General features: G+C 38.1%; 1 protein-coding gene across 4 annotated transcripts in view; it reads right to left on the bottom strand.

Annotated features, from left to right (window-relative positions):
- CPAP (centrosome assembly and centriole elongation protein) overlaps positions 1 to 14,665 on the bottom strand; it is a 90,631-nt gene that overhangs the window by 13,005 nt on the left and 62,961 nt on the right. For 3 of the 4 annotated variants that reach the window (XM_083362246.1, XM_083362248.1, XM_083362245.1), the window contains exons 2-8: positions 9,154 to 9,600; positions 8,649 to 8,772; positions 7,273 to 7,411; positions 4,869 to 4,974; positions 3,160 to 4,690; positions 2,204 to 2,336; positions 1,236 to 1,401 (exon numbers count right to left, since the gene is read on the bottom strand). In XM_083362246.1, coding sequence (XP_083218372.1) covers positions 1,236 to 1,401; positions 2,204 to 2,336; positions 3,160 to 4,690; positions 4,869 to 4,974; positions 7,273 to 7,411; positions 8,649 to 8,772; positions 9,154 to 9,600 — 2,646 coding nt within the window. The remainder of the gene's footprint in view (positions 1 to 1,235; positions 1,402 to 2,203; positions 2,337 to 3,159; positions 4,691 to 4,868; positions 4,975 to 7,272; positions 7,412 to 8,648; positions 8,773 to 9,153; positions 9,601 to 14,665) is intronic. The other variant, XM_083362247.1, reaches the window with a different exon arrangement.

Raw genomic sequence — 14,665 nt, forward strand, 5'->3', positions numbered from 1 at the left:
AGCTGGATGAAATTCAGCGCCAATTTCCCCCTTTGGCCCAAGGAAAAGGAACACAAGTAAACTGATGTCCAAATAGCTCTGAAGGCAACAGACCCAGGATGAAATGAGACCTCTCTGGATAGGCTGGGCAAGCTCGTTCTCACTTTACCTCACAGAAGGTCAGTCTATATGTTGACACAGGCCTGCCTGTTTACTAGAAAACTGGTAAACCAATGTGATTGGTTATTATTAATGCCCCTCTACCAGCAACTCTTCCTAGGCAACTTGAAACACGCCACCCTTTTAGGTACACATCCACACCAACTAAGCCTCTCCCATCAGTTTCACTAAATTAAGAAGAAACAGTTCATTATCCCATAACAATGGTTTCACAGCCAAGCTTATTGAATGAGCCAGTTTGGTCTAGTGGTGAAGGCACCAGGAGATGCCTAGAAAGGAGGAGATTGTTAGTTCAAGTCCTGCCTTAACCATGAAAGCCACCTAGGTGATCTAGGGCCAGTCATTCTCTCAGCCCAACCCACTTCACTGGGTTTTTGTTGTACGGAAAATAGGAGGAGGAAGGTGTGTTAGATACATTTGCTGCCTTGAGTCATTTCTAAAAATTATTTAAAAATAAAGAGATAGATAGATAAATAGATTGATAGATTTTTTCTCCTAAAACCTTCACAGTTGGAACAGAATATACAGGAGTGTAACTGAATCTGGTGCAAGCCACATTGCCTATTCTTTTCATTAGCAAGCCACTTGTTTTACAGGGAAAAGGTGAGAACAGAGAAATGGGGGGAATCTCTTCAACTCTTGAAGCAATGTTCTGTTCACCATGGTATATATTAATCTCTTTGGTCTTATGGTCATATTTGCTCTTCTTGTGGAAAAATGTCAACTCCCCCCATATTTATCTGATGCTTTAATTTCTATTGTTAGGTAGAAGCACACATCTATCTGAAAAGAAGCCACTACATAATGCATACTACTATAGCACAAGTTACTGAAATTAACTATCCAGCTGCCACCACTATCAGAATTAGATAGGGTAACTACACAGTGCATATAAGACGCATCTAATTTTACATCTGAATTTAAGTCAATTTTATATGGAACATTGGTTATGTTTTATAGAATGAACTGATTAAAAACAATAATCTATATTTACTTTTGATATCTTTAGATAATGGGGAGTTTTTCCCATTATTCATTTCCCTCAATTAGGTTGCTTGTTTATATTGCATTCATACCTGAATTTCATCACGTTCTTTTTTATCTGGAATGGCTCTAGCTGCCTGTGCATACTTCTCAAAAACTTTACGTTCTTTCTGCAATTTTCTTGCTTCTTCCTTTTTAAGTTCTTCTATTTGAGCAAGCTGTTGCGTTTTATGGTGTTCATAGTCAGATTTTTCTTTCCTGAAAGTTTACAGAACAAAAATTACAAAATATTTATCACATAAAAATCAGATATCACAATGTAACTTGGAAACATTGGTCCACATTTTTTAAAAAACAGGTGTGCACTGAAGCTGAACTCTTTCAAAGATTTTTAGAATATCCTTTTCATTAATTTATAATAATAGGCTTGACATATTTTCAAAAATCTGTCCATGGATTGTTGGCTGGAAAAATAAACAAGAAAGAACTTATATTTATAATTCTCCCTGTTAAATCAGCAATTATTCAAAATAAAAATTCTTGAGTCATTGGACACTGTGCTAATGTAGGGTCAATTACTTTTTTGGGGGAAAGGCCCTTATAACATTTGGATATTAAATTTATAAACTATATTATTTTTAAATCTGGAAAAAGTTACATATTTTATGTTAATAACAGCTCTAATTTTGACAAATATGGAAACAATGACTGAATTTTGACATATATTGTTCCAGGACATCAAAGAAAAAAACAGCCCTTCCTGTTAATGTATCTAGGGTAAAAGAGGAGACCAAACTCTGTTGTACAAAAGGAGCATAATTTGTTAATCACTAGTGATCTTCTTTCTCTCTCTGCATAGAGACGGAAGAAAGGAAGAAAACACTACAGGGATAAACATCATCTACATCGGGGTGTCAAACTGCTGGCCCGCGGGCCGGATGCATCATCCGGAAGCCGCGCCCACCGCATTGCCGGCAATGGCGAAAAGGCTCCGATACGTTGCGCGACGTCACAAGTCTGATCTAGATCATTTAGCCTGTAGAGACAGAACTTAGAATACCTAAGTTTTTCCAGGGCAGTTTCATGCTCTTCTCTAAGTTTTGATAGGGATGCATTTTCAGTCCTGAACCTTTCAATTTCCATTTCTAATTCAACAAGCTTCTCTTTCAAGAGCTGTGAGCGCACACTTTCTCCTAAAAGGGAAGAAATTATACAGCATTTCAATATGTATCAAATCTCATGTACTCATCTCATTGTAAAATGGGATCAATACCTAGGGTTCTACTGAGGATTCTATGAGGTTAGTGGAGTTTTTAAAAAACATTATTTAAAAACAATAGTTGTAGCTATTACAGTTACAGAACCATAACACTGGAAAGGTTCTAAGAGGCCATCAAGTCCAAGTTCCTACACGCTGCAGGACTCACTACCCCATCCTCACTAGATCATTATCCAGCCTCTGAAAACCTCCAGTGAAAGGGAAGAAGCATTGCAATGACCTAGTCTACTGTTTGAGAGCTGTTACAGTTAAATTTTTCCTCATGTCCCAATGTGGATTTACTCCCTTGAAGTTTCATCTCACTACGCTTACCCTCTGAATCTATCCCAACTTTTCTAGTGAAGGTACTACATTAGAAGTTCTGTTATTGAGCAAGCTGCTAAAGACCCTGAAACAATGACCTAAGGGGTCACTGCTTGTCTAGATTTAATTAAAACCATTTATGACAACCTGCAAAATGTGCATCAAATAGATCCCTAAAGCCTCTATATATCTTACATAAAACTGCCGCACAATTTGAAAACCATATCGCTTTATATATCCATTCCATAATTTCTGGCTCTTGGGTTATGGTTTAAGAGTGCAGTGAAACTATATGCCATATAAAAAGAACATGCACATATAGGAAATTCTGTATAAAATGATATAGAGCTAATTCAGTAATTAATTTTTATAACTTTTATCATTGATTTTAGTAATTGATTTAATATAGTAATTGATTTTTCTCTCTCCCTTACCGCTTGATTCTTCCTGAGTCACGTTCGATTTGCTCTCATGTCTTGATTGTGCATCTACCTTCTGTTTAGGTTTTAAGGAAGGAAAGAGTTTTAGCATCAAATCTGATGTAGCAGGCTCAGTTTCCTCATTAACAGTCATATTTTGTTTCAGCAAAGCATCTCCTTTCTTCACCATGGCAATCTTCCTCTTTATTACTTTATCAGGAAAAGGTGTCTTGGAACCATCAGGTGTCAGATGTACTTTAGAAACCATATTGCTACACAGATTGCTATTCTCAAAGTCAGACCATGAGATTTCATCATCAAACTGAAATTTATTTCCGTCGTTACAGAACACACTTGGATATGCAGTGTCTCTATATAGCTCATTAGACTGGCCACTGTCTTCTTCCATTGAATCAGGACTCTTAGTGCTCTCCGTTGGTCCTTTGCACTCTGAAAATTCAGGACAGTTGCTTTGCTTTTTCAAACTGATCTTATCAGCTCCCTCACTTGCAGGTTTTATGGTAATCTCAAACTCTTCTTCACTTTCAGAAGTCATCTCACTGCTTTCATCAGATTTATCTTCATCTAAGTCAGTGTTTTTAGTACCTTGAAATTCGGCTGAGGAAGAAGTTTGAAGCGTTTCATAGTCAGATGAACTTCTATGAACCATGAATGGTGCTGGTACCTGGGAACTATCCTGGTGCCTCTCATGGTTAGATCCTTGGGAAACCCCATTTCTTCCATTTATGTTAGCTGTAGCTGTGACATTTAACACATTCATCTGCTGCTCCTGCAAGCTTGATTTAATAGGGGTAGAAGACAGTCTATGCCCTGAGGAAATCTGCTGGCCTTGATCCAAGATCCTTATTATGAGTGAAGAGTTACTGGCAAAAGATACTTCATCAGCAGCCTGCTCTAAAAACAAAAATTCATCCAATTCGTTTTTTTCTTTTTCTTTTTCAGCTTCCCAATTACCCAACTTTTTTTGGAAAGAAAGTTCAAAAGACAACTCTTGGTCTTTTCCACATGGATTTATAAGAAATTCAGTTACTTCTGACAGTGCTTCTTTTCCTGCTGGTAATTTGACATCAGTTTCACGCAGCTTGGCAAGTGGCATTACATTTTCTTTATTCTTTTCTTTTTCTCCATTTATTTCTGATCTTAGAGAATTTTTCAGTACTTCTGGTTTCATTTCATTAGAGTTTTGCCTCGTGGATGAAGAAATGCCTTTTCCAATGCAATTTCTAAGTCCTGTTGTCTTTCGAACAGAAAAAGACAAATTCTTTTTTGTTTTAATATTCTGATGTACAGGTTTAGGCACAAAATTGTCCGAAATTTTATTGGAAGAGGCAGTTTTCCGATGAAGCTGCAGTTTGTCTGTTTTAAGTGTATTTTTAATTTCTAAGGGATCAGGCTGAAGAATTGTCTTACTTTCCTTTTGTTTGGCTACTTTATATTTGGCATTAGTATATCTATTTAAGCCTTCACCTCGTTTTAAAAAGGGTTGCTTTGAAACTGGTTTCTGGAATGCTGCTTTTTCAACAACCTAAAAAAACAAGCAATTTATGTATATGTAAGAAATTCAGTTATTTATATCTGTTAATTTATTACTATCAAAATAATCTGTTGAGATTCCAGATTTGCTAAAATCTGTACAACATGTACATGAATAAATTATTCTCACATTATGAAATTGGCATATTTTGTATACTGTAACTATTAACCTTGAGATTTGCTTTTTCATTCAACCTCTGCTCCTCCAACCGTATCTGTTCTTCTAGAAATTCTTCAAATGTTTGCTTTCTCTCTTGCATACAAGTAGCAATAGGCCTGTTCCAAGAGAATCAAAACATTGTTATAATTGTGTTTTTCTTGTTGTAATTTGTTAATTAAAAGAATTAAAAACTGTTAGATCCTGCAACACTATAACAGTGCCCTAATGTACCCAATACTCATGAATGAAGGCAAACATACACGGTAAAGTTGCAGGATTCAATCTGGGTTGGTCATCGGGACCAGAGGTTTAGTCTTCTGAGCTTTCAGACTTATGCTAGAATCCCTCCTCAGGGAACTTCTCTCTCACCAGAAAGTGAAGTTTCCTAAGGAGTCCAAAAGTTGGAAGACTAAAGTTTGGAAGTTTCTAGCAGGAGTCCAAAAGTTTGGAAGACTAAACCTCTGCTCCCAGTGACCAATCTAGATTGGATCCTGTATACAAAGCTATCACTCATTTTAGTACATTTTCACCTTTTGCCATTTATATGATGCTATTACTTCCCTCTACTATCTACTATTAGTTGGACCTTTTCCTCAGAAATAGATGTCAACGGACCAGCTTTGATTGATACACTTAACTCTGCTCTTTACAAATGCAGCCTAGTTACAATTGTTCATGTGCCGGTCACTTCTTACTTAGATTGCTACCATATGCTTTATGAAGACCTACCTTGCGCCTGATTCAGAGGTTGCAACGGGAAAACGTTGTAGCCAGATTACTGAGTGGAGCACTTCACCATATACTACTTAGTGAAACAATGAGTTACTTATCCAGAGAATCAATTATGATGTACAAGGCCACCATTATTGCTCTTTTGATTATAAATTGCTTTGAAATGCTGAGGCCTAAGAAATAGTATATAACATATATTAAATAATAACTAATAATAATATTTAGTACTTTCTTACTCTCTTTTTAAAACTTGGTATTACATTGACTACCTCCTATAATAGGTATCTATTATATTTTCTATTTTAATGAAAAAATGCAAGGGAAAGTTATTCTTGCCTTGACATTTACTATACATAGTTTGAAATTTCTAAATGGATGTAAGGATTCTGGAGTCATCTAGGAAATATTCAAAATAGTAATACTGACCCTTTGAAATCATATTCAATTTCTCCCCACCATTTTATAGATTAAATTTTAATAAGATTATTCTTCTGAAATTCTTTAAAAGTTATATATTCCTGCAGATGTCTATAGATTCTCAATCATCTAGGTCACAGTTGTCCCAAAGCTGCTTTTCAAAAGGCAACTAGACTTTCCTGTTTCCCCCCCCCCCCCGGAAAATGTTTTGCTTCTCACCCAAGAAGCTTTCTCAGTTCTGGCTAAATGGTGGGAAATAGAAGTATTTACGTATATTTTTAGCAGTCATCTGGTCATTAACACTCTGAAGGCTGGTTGTTAACTCCCTGAGAGTCAATGAGGCCATTTGGGGGTTTATCTCTACCCTAGGAGTCACCTGAATCAGAGTGCAAATGATGTGGAACCTTCTTGGGGACTGCTAAAAGAATTGGGTTGTAGACAGGAGATAGGAGTATCTGAAAAGCTCAGGAGGCTTTTCAACCAACCAAAATAGGTGCATACTTTAACCCAAGAATGCATTAAAGCAGAAGCTTGTCCAACCCAAGGATAAAACACCCAGACACAAACTGAGTAATGTGGTATATGCTGTGCAGTGCAGTGAGACATGTGCAGATCTGTACATTGGTGAAACAAAACAATCACTTCACAAATGCAAGGCATGACAGAGGAGAATAAACCCATCAGAACACGATTCAGCAGTCCATGTGGATCTGAAAGACAAAAGGTCAGTCTTTTGAAGATAATAAAGTTCAAATTCTGGACAAAGAGGACCACTGGCTTGAAAAAGGGGTCAAGAGGCCATCTATATTAAAAATGAACAGCCCACTCTCAACAGAGGGATAGGGATACAACACCACCTGTCTAAAACACAGTCCTTTCAGCAGTCCCAAAAAGGTTCCACACCCATTTGCACTCTGAGTCAGGTGACCCTGAGAGTACAGATAAACTCCCAAGTGGCCTCAATAACACTCAAAGAACTAACAACCAAACTTCAGAGTGCTAATGACCAGATGACTGCTAAGGCATGCAAATCCTTCCATTCCCCACCAATCAACCAGGACTAAAGGAGCTTCTTGGATGAGAAGTAAAATGTTTTCAGGGAAAAAACTAAGATCCAATTGCCTTTTGAAAAGAACCTTTGGGATTCCAGGCAAATAATTTTGCTGCTTTTAGTTTCAACTAAAATAAATATAGTCAAAATTAGTAAGCTTAATTGCTTTTACTTTTTTGTCAGCATTTGTAATACTGCACTTTTACTGTTTTACCTTTCTTCTGCATAAACAGCTTCCAAACACTTCCCTGCAGTTGGATTTTGAGAGACCTCCATGTTCCTTTGATCTTCACAATCACTGTCTCCTTCTATACTTCCTTGCAGACTTTCTTCTGGAGATTGTTTAGTTCTGCCTACAAAAGTAAAGGACATGCATAGCTACTCCCCGCTTTCTTGTGGAAGCTTTGTCAAGAAAGCAGTGAAGTTGCCCTTCTGGCCATGATTGTGATTTTCTTCTCTTCTAGCTTTTGTTAAAACTAACTGATTTTCTTAAAAACTGTGATTTGTTTAATGGCCACTGTAAAAATTGTCATAAAATCAGATCCAACTCAATTTACAATCATGACTTACAACAGAAATTCCGCTCCCAATTGTGGACATAAGTCAAGGACTACCTGCATTGTGATTTTATAAGAAGGGTATGTTTTAATAACATGAATTCTATGCGTGAAATACAATTTGAAAATTCAAATTTCCAGAATTTGTTATTTATTTTATTTTATTAAATTTATATACCGCCCTATTCTCGTAGGGCTCAGGGCGGTTTACAGGGAGGGTTAAAAACAAACATACAAAAATTAAAATCAGATAAAAAATTAATTAAATCAAGTCCCCAAAATTTAAACTAAAACCCAATAAAAATTAAAACCCCTCAGCCTGGGCCAGACAACTCGAAGAGCCAAGTTTTCAGGTCCCGGTGAAATGAGCGAAGGTCGGGGGCAGTCCTAAGTTCCATGCGAAGTTGTTTCCAAAGGGCCGGCGCGCCCACAGAGAACGCTCTTCCCCTGGGAATAACCTGCCAGCATTCCTTAACCGGCGGTATCCTAAGAAGGCCCTCCCTGTGGGAGCGCACAGGACGAAGGGAGCTTGATGCTGGCAGCAGGTGTTCCCTCAGATAACCCAGACCCAAGCCATTTAGGGCTTTATAGGTCATCACCAGCACCTTGAATCTCACCCGAAGGGCAACTGGAAGCCAATACAGCTCGCGGAGTAGAGGTGTTACATGGGAGTATCGGGAAACCCCCATCACAACTGTTTTATATTTAAAACAGGAGGGTCTTAAAAGTAGCAGCCACAAAATGTCTGTCTAATCAAGGTTTTGGAGAAGGGCCAAAGTATGTTTAAGCAATTATATAGTAAGAAGAGAATTAAGTCACATATTTATACTCTTATGAGGATGTCTGAAAAAAAGAGGTGTCAGCATCCATCTCCGAAAAATCTTTAGCAAGATTCATATTTCTTAATTTAGATGATTACTGATTAGCTAGATAGCAAGAAAAGTAAATTTTACTGGCTATCTCAAAACACTTAAAAGTATATGTAAAATGAATGTCTATTGTAGATGTTAAAATTAGGTCATTACTCACTTACCAGTGTGTTCCTGCTGCTCAGCAGCCAGGGAAAGCAAGTTTTGTTGCTCTTCCATTAATCTCTGAATTTGCTCCATTTGCTGCCTTCTCAGAAGTTCTTTCTTGTGGTGTTGCAATTCTTTCAGCTTTTTGAGTATAATTAGACAGATTTATTCTTAGACCTTATACATTAGACTAATTAGCTGATACAGTTAAGTGAAACAGTTTTCAGAAGAATAAGAATATACTTTAAAGCATTTCTAGCATTGAAGACTAAGTACAAGTACCACCTGATTCCTACAATTTGTACATTAGAGCCTGGCATTAAAAGAGGTAAGAATCTGGTTGATAAATACCAGACTGAAATTCAAATGAAACTATAACATTTCTCCTCAGATCTGGCAAGAGTAGAGAAACCATAACAACAGACATAAACGTTGTTTCATGAAAGCTTTCTAGGCAAAAGGTTAGAGTTATGTACCTAATTTTCACAAGGAAAGATATTTTTAAATTGTCTAAAAACTTACATAGTCATCTTCAGTGTTTTTTACCTGCTCCAGCTTTTGTAAGAGTAATTCAGTGCAGCATCCTTCATCCAGATCATCTAATTGATCAGAACCAGGCTTAGTTTCAATGGAGGTCAACTGAGCTGGGATATCTTTAACCATTAATGTTTGCTCCTTGTTAGAAGCTGAAGTTGTAAAAAGTGTCTTGGAGGAATTCACTTTTTCCTCAAAAGAACTTTTAGGGTCCAGTATTTGCTCTTTGTGCATAGTGTTTTCACTTGGAGAAGTGCTACTTGATCTATATACCAAATTAACACCATGATCTGCTAAGACACTTTCAGTACTGATTGCTCTGGTGGTTTTCAAACCAGGGAAAGTAGGATTTAGTATGACTCCAGCACGGGCAGCAGTAGACATCCAGTGCGAAATCAAGTTTTCTTCCCAATTCAGATCTGTGGATGTGGCCATCTGGAAAAGTAAAACAGTCCAATTTTAAATTATCTTATTTCTGGAGAGTTTGACGCATCCAATGTCTCACTTTCAGTTCCTGAACAATTTTAAAAATAAAACAAGAACGTCATTCACATATAGCGCTCGACATGATGGCAATTGAGACTGGAATTTCTGTCACTAAGTGATAGGGTTGTAAAGCTTGACGGCAATCCTTGTAGTCCCAATTGTCATCCTTAAATGAATCCCTCAGTGGTTAGGAAAGGCAATTCCATAATCAAAGTCAGTGGGAAATCTGGCAGGATGTTACAAGTCCCAGGCCGACAGCCAGATAAATGGCTTCTGCCATGCAAGGGAGTGAGGGGAAGCATAGAGCTGTGAGGGAGGGTCAGGGAGGGTGCACAAAAGACAATATTCTATCTCTATTTGTATTTAATGACTACCAATACAGGTACTTTTTTATTCACTTCGTAATAGTATTATTTTTCTGTGTTGAGAACACACATTAAACCCAAAGGTGATATAAATGATGTTTGTGTGCCAATTCTTTGTTGTATCAGTATTCAGCAAGAAATTATGCAACTTTTGCTTGGTAATACTTGAGGTAGGATGGGGTTTTGATGATTTATCTAAAAACTGCATGTGGGTTCAACATAATCTGCTCCATTATAGAAAGAAAACAAAAGAAGCTTACTGAAGGATCTGGATCATTACCACAATACTAGAGAAAAAAAGACAGGAAAAGACTAGTTCATATACTGTAGAGTACCGTAATTTTAAATTAAGATGAAGGATGTTATATAAATCCTTATACTGCTAAAGCTGAACTATTTAGAGGATGTTTATTTCCATATAATTGTCTCCATCACAGATAGGCTGATTATCAACACACAATTGTACTTTTCCTGTGTCTGGGCTGATTCTTTCAAACAAATTACAGTGCAGTTGAAACAAGTGTTAATTTATTAGAGTTTAAAGGTAAAGGTAAAGGTTCCCCCGCACATGTGTGCTAGTCGTTTCCGACTCTAGGGGCCGGTGCTCATCTCCATTTCAAAGCCGAAGAGCCAGCACTTGTCCCAGGACGTCTCCGTGGTCATGTGGCCGGCATGACTAAAACGCCAAAGGCGCACGGAACGCTGTTACCTTCCCACCGTAGTGGTCCCTATTTTTCTACTTGCATTTTTACGTGCTTTCAAACTGCTAGGTTGGCAGAAGCTGGGACAAGTAACAGGCGCTCACTCTGTTACGCGGCACTCGGGATTCAACCCGCCAAACTGCCGACCTTCTGATCAACAAGCTCAGCGTCCTAACCCACTGAGCCACCACGTCCCTACTATTAGAGTTTAGGAGGAGCTAAAACATATTCATTCACCCAGGTCCTTTTAATGCTTTAGTTTGTTTCATAAGCTGCTTTCAGCTGTTAGAGCAGCAGAATAGCTTGAATACAGGCTTTCTGCAAGAAAGCCATCTACACATCTAAAGACATCTACACATCCTACCATCCAGTCAGGCTGGGCACGCTCCTGGTCCCTTCCCACAAATATTGTCATCTAATGGAAACTAGAAAGCAGGCCAGCAAGGCAGCCTCCGTCTCGCAGAACACCTTGTTCCCCAAAGTTCAGCAGGGCTCCACCCATTCATTCATTCATTAAATTTATTTGTTGCCTAACTCACCAGAGGGTTATTCTAGGCCAGGGGTAGGCAACCTCAGCTTTTTTATGACTTATGGACTGAGTCAGCTATGCTGACTCAGGAATTCTGGGAGTTGAAGTCCATGAGTCATAAAAGAGCCGAGGTTGCCTACCCCTGTTCTAGGCTGTTTAAAAAATAAAAATGGAGAAATGAAAAGAAGTGTAAACATAACAGTAATAAAGTAATGGAGCAATAGAATAAACAATGAAAAAGGGGAAAAATATGGCTTCTCCCCATGCTTTGGGAGGGGATTTGATGCTGCTGGGTTAACATGGATTTGGCACCAGGTTTTGTTGTTTTAACGTTTCGTGTTCTAACTGGTTGTGTTTTACAGTTTTAAACATGATTTTATATATCTTTTAATTTTTTATTGGGAACAAACCAGAGTTGCCTGAAAGATGACCAATTATAACATCAATGTTTTAAACCAAGGGTCCCCAACCTGTGGGCCATGGCCCACTACTGATTGGTGGCCTATTTGCAACCGGGCCATGAGTGGCTGGCTGGTGCACATGTGTACGCTTGGGGCCTCACTCGAGCGTCATGAGTGCAAGCGCTCTCGTCCCCATTTGCACAGGCATCACAGGTGCTCTCAGCCTCAATCGCACAAGCAACAGGTGCTCGTGCACACACACGTGCCTGCCCCTCCCACAAAACCATCCCCTCTTTCCCCCCTCAGGCCACCAACCCGGAAAGGTTGGGGAACTCTGTTTTAAACAAGCAAATAAAATACCCTTCTAGACAGCCCATGAGGTTTAGAAATGACAGTTTTGCTACGGTCATCTTTCTCTTGAGTGGATAGTTCATTAAGTAGTGATGGAGACAAGAGAAGTTAAGTACCAGGGCCTTGTATTATGGATGCCACAGGGTTAATACATTTGCTTCTCTTATTTTATATCTACAAGAAATCGCTGAGAAAGATCCGTCTGCTGACAAAAGTCAGGTATCATTTGTAAGCTAATAAGGATTTTCCTGTGTGAATGAAAGCAGCCATGTAGTGCCTCCTGGTGGTTGAAAAATATTTATTTATTTTATTTATTTGTTTAGATTTATATACCGCCCTTTTCCCCGAGGGACTCAGGGCAGTTTACAGGGCGAATTAAAAAAGTGCAATGTACAAATTAAAATAAAATTAAATTAATAGCCCCAAAAGAGTTTAAAATTTAAAATTTAAAACCTTAAAATCCCTCAGTCCAGGCCGGCTAACTCAAATGGCCAGGTTTTTAGGTCCCAGCGAAACAAGCAAAGGGCGGGGGTGATCCGGAGTTCCACAGGCAGTTGATTCCATAGGGCAGGTGCGCCCACCGAGAACGCTCTCCCCCTGGGGATCGCCCGCCGGCACTCCCTGACCAGCGGGACCCTGAGGAGGCCCTCCCTGTGGGAGCGCACAGGACGATTGGAAGTTGATGCTGGCAGCAGGTGCTCCCTAAGATAATCCGGACCCATGCCATTTAGGGCTTTATAGGTCATCCCCAGCACAGTAAATACAGTACATTTCATCCTCCCCCACCCCCAAGAAGGAAATGTGGAATTCATGATAAACCCTTTACATAGGGAATGACATAATGTAAGATTAGTAAATTGTTTTCATAGGGAAAGAGGACTTCTATATAATACTTCAGTAAACTAATTCTCGGTGGAACATCATGACTGCAGGCCAAACAAGAGATGCAGCTGTTTTTCCAGATGCCTGGAGGCCACTAGGGTATGGATCGGGACAAACACTTAGTCTCAAGGCAGAATTACTTTGTGCATGAAAGCCTTCCGATACCAAAGACCATCTTAATTCTGGACACGCCATTAGCAAAAGTAGATTGTAACCCACAGTTCCTGTTCAAAAACCAGGTACCGTGCAAGGACCTGTACACAGAGCTTTTTTAGATTAGGACACCCTGCTCACTGTGCCTCGTGCTCTGGTCACTCTAATTTGGACTACTGCAGTATATTCCACATTGACTGCCCCTGAAGATTAACCTGAAGCTTCAGCTGGTCCAGAAGCAGCAGTCTGGGCAGTTAGGGGTGCCAGTCATTTTGGCCCATTTAACACTATTGTATTAACAGCTACATTAGATGCAATTTGAGGCAAGGATTGTCACCTATAATACTTGACTATTTTCAGAACTACATATTCCCAGCAGCTTTGCTGTATGTTTTAAGATTTGGAAGGTAGTTTTTTTCTGGGTCCCAACATCTAGAAAAAGTCATTTGTAGGGACTATCAAACAAGGCCTTCTCAGTCACTGTCTTTACCTTTCTTTGGAATTACATGTCCCAGAAGCCAGATTGTTTTCAAAAACTCCATCTGATGTACTGTATACAAATAAGAGAACTGTTTGTATTTGAATGGGTTGGTCCCTAGTACTTCGGATAATTAGATATAATTTTTTTAAATTAAGTTTTATTTATATTACTCATGTAAGCTACTCAGAATCATATAAACCAAGAAAAGTAAACAAATACATAGTCATGTACTAACTATTTTTCAGCTTATTGGACCATATTTGATCAGGCTAATTCGGAACTAATTTAGGCTGCTTCCTCTTTTGATGGGAAACACAATTTTATGATAATTAAATGACCAATGTTTTAAAATCTATTTATGCTTTTTTTTTAATTTGGCTACCAAATTTATTTATTTACAATATCTTAATGCCACCCAATCTTTCAGTTCTAGCTGGATTACAATTAAAAAAATGAAAAAAATTATAAAACATATACCAAAAACAATATGAAAATATGACCAATCTTGCATGATAAACAAGTAATCCATATTGCTGTCCTATTGGTGTGAGAGAGCAGTTACTGCTTTTGCATTTCAGTTACCTTGACAGAATTCAACAGAACCTTGTTCCACCTTTTGATTTAGACAGCTTTCATAAACTAAAAATATTTTGTGTTGCTTCTGACAATATTTTTATTTATAAATTATGTTTTTATAATTAAAGATAATTAACATTCTACTATTTAGATAGTTTAGAGTATTAAAAAAGACTAGAAAAAGAATTCTATTAACATTATTTACAGCTTAGAATGTCAATGATACAAGCATAAAATTATTTGCTTTTTTCATCCGAAATTGAGAATAATGATGATGATGATGATGATGATGTTGGAAGGGACCTTGGAGGTCATCTAGTGCAACCAATAACATTCCAATAACATTGAAAAAACATTACATCAAAGTATTTGTTTTATAATAGATGTTTTGATCTTAAACTACAGTAGTTACTTAATATTAAAAGTAATATTACTGCTGTACTGTTTATTATGTGCCATCAAGTCGTTTTTGGCTCCTTAGCAATTAGATATTTGTCATCATGACCTATCCTTAACCTACTCTGTCAAGTCTCTCAATGGTGCATTCTTCTACACTGTAACTGAGTCCTTGCTAA

The sequence above is a fragment of the Vipera ursinii genome (genome assembly GCF_947247035.1).
Source record: "Vipera ursinii genome assembly, chromosome: 4".
NCBI classification, from domain to species: Eukaryota; Metazoa; Chordata; class Lepidosauria; order Squamata; family Viperidae; genus Vipera; species Vipera ursinii.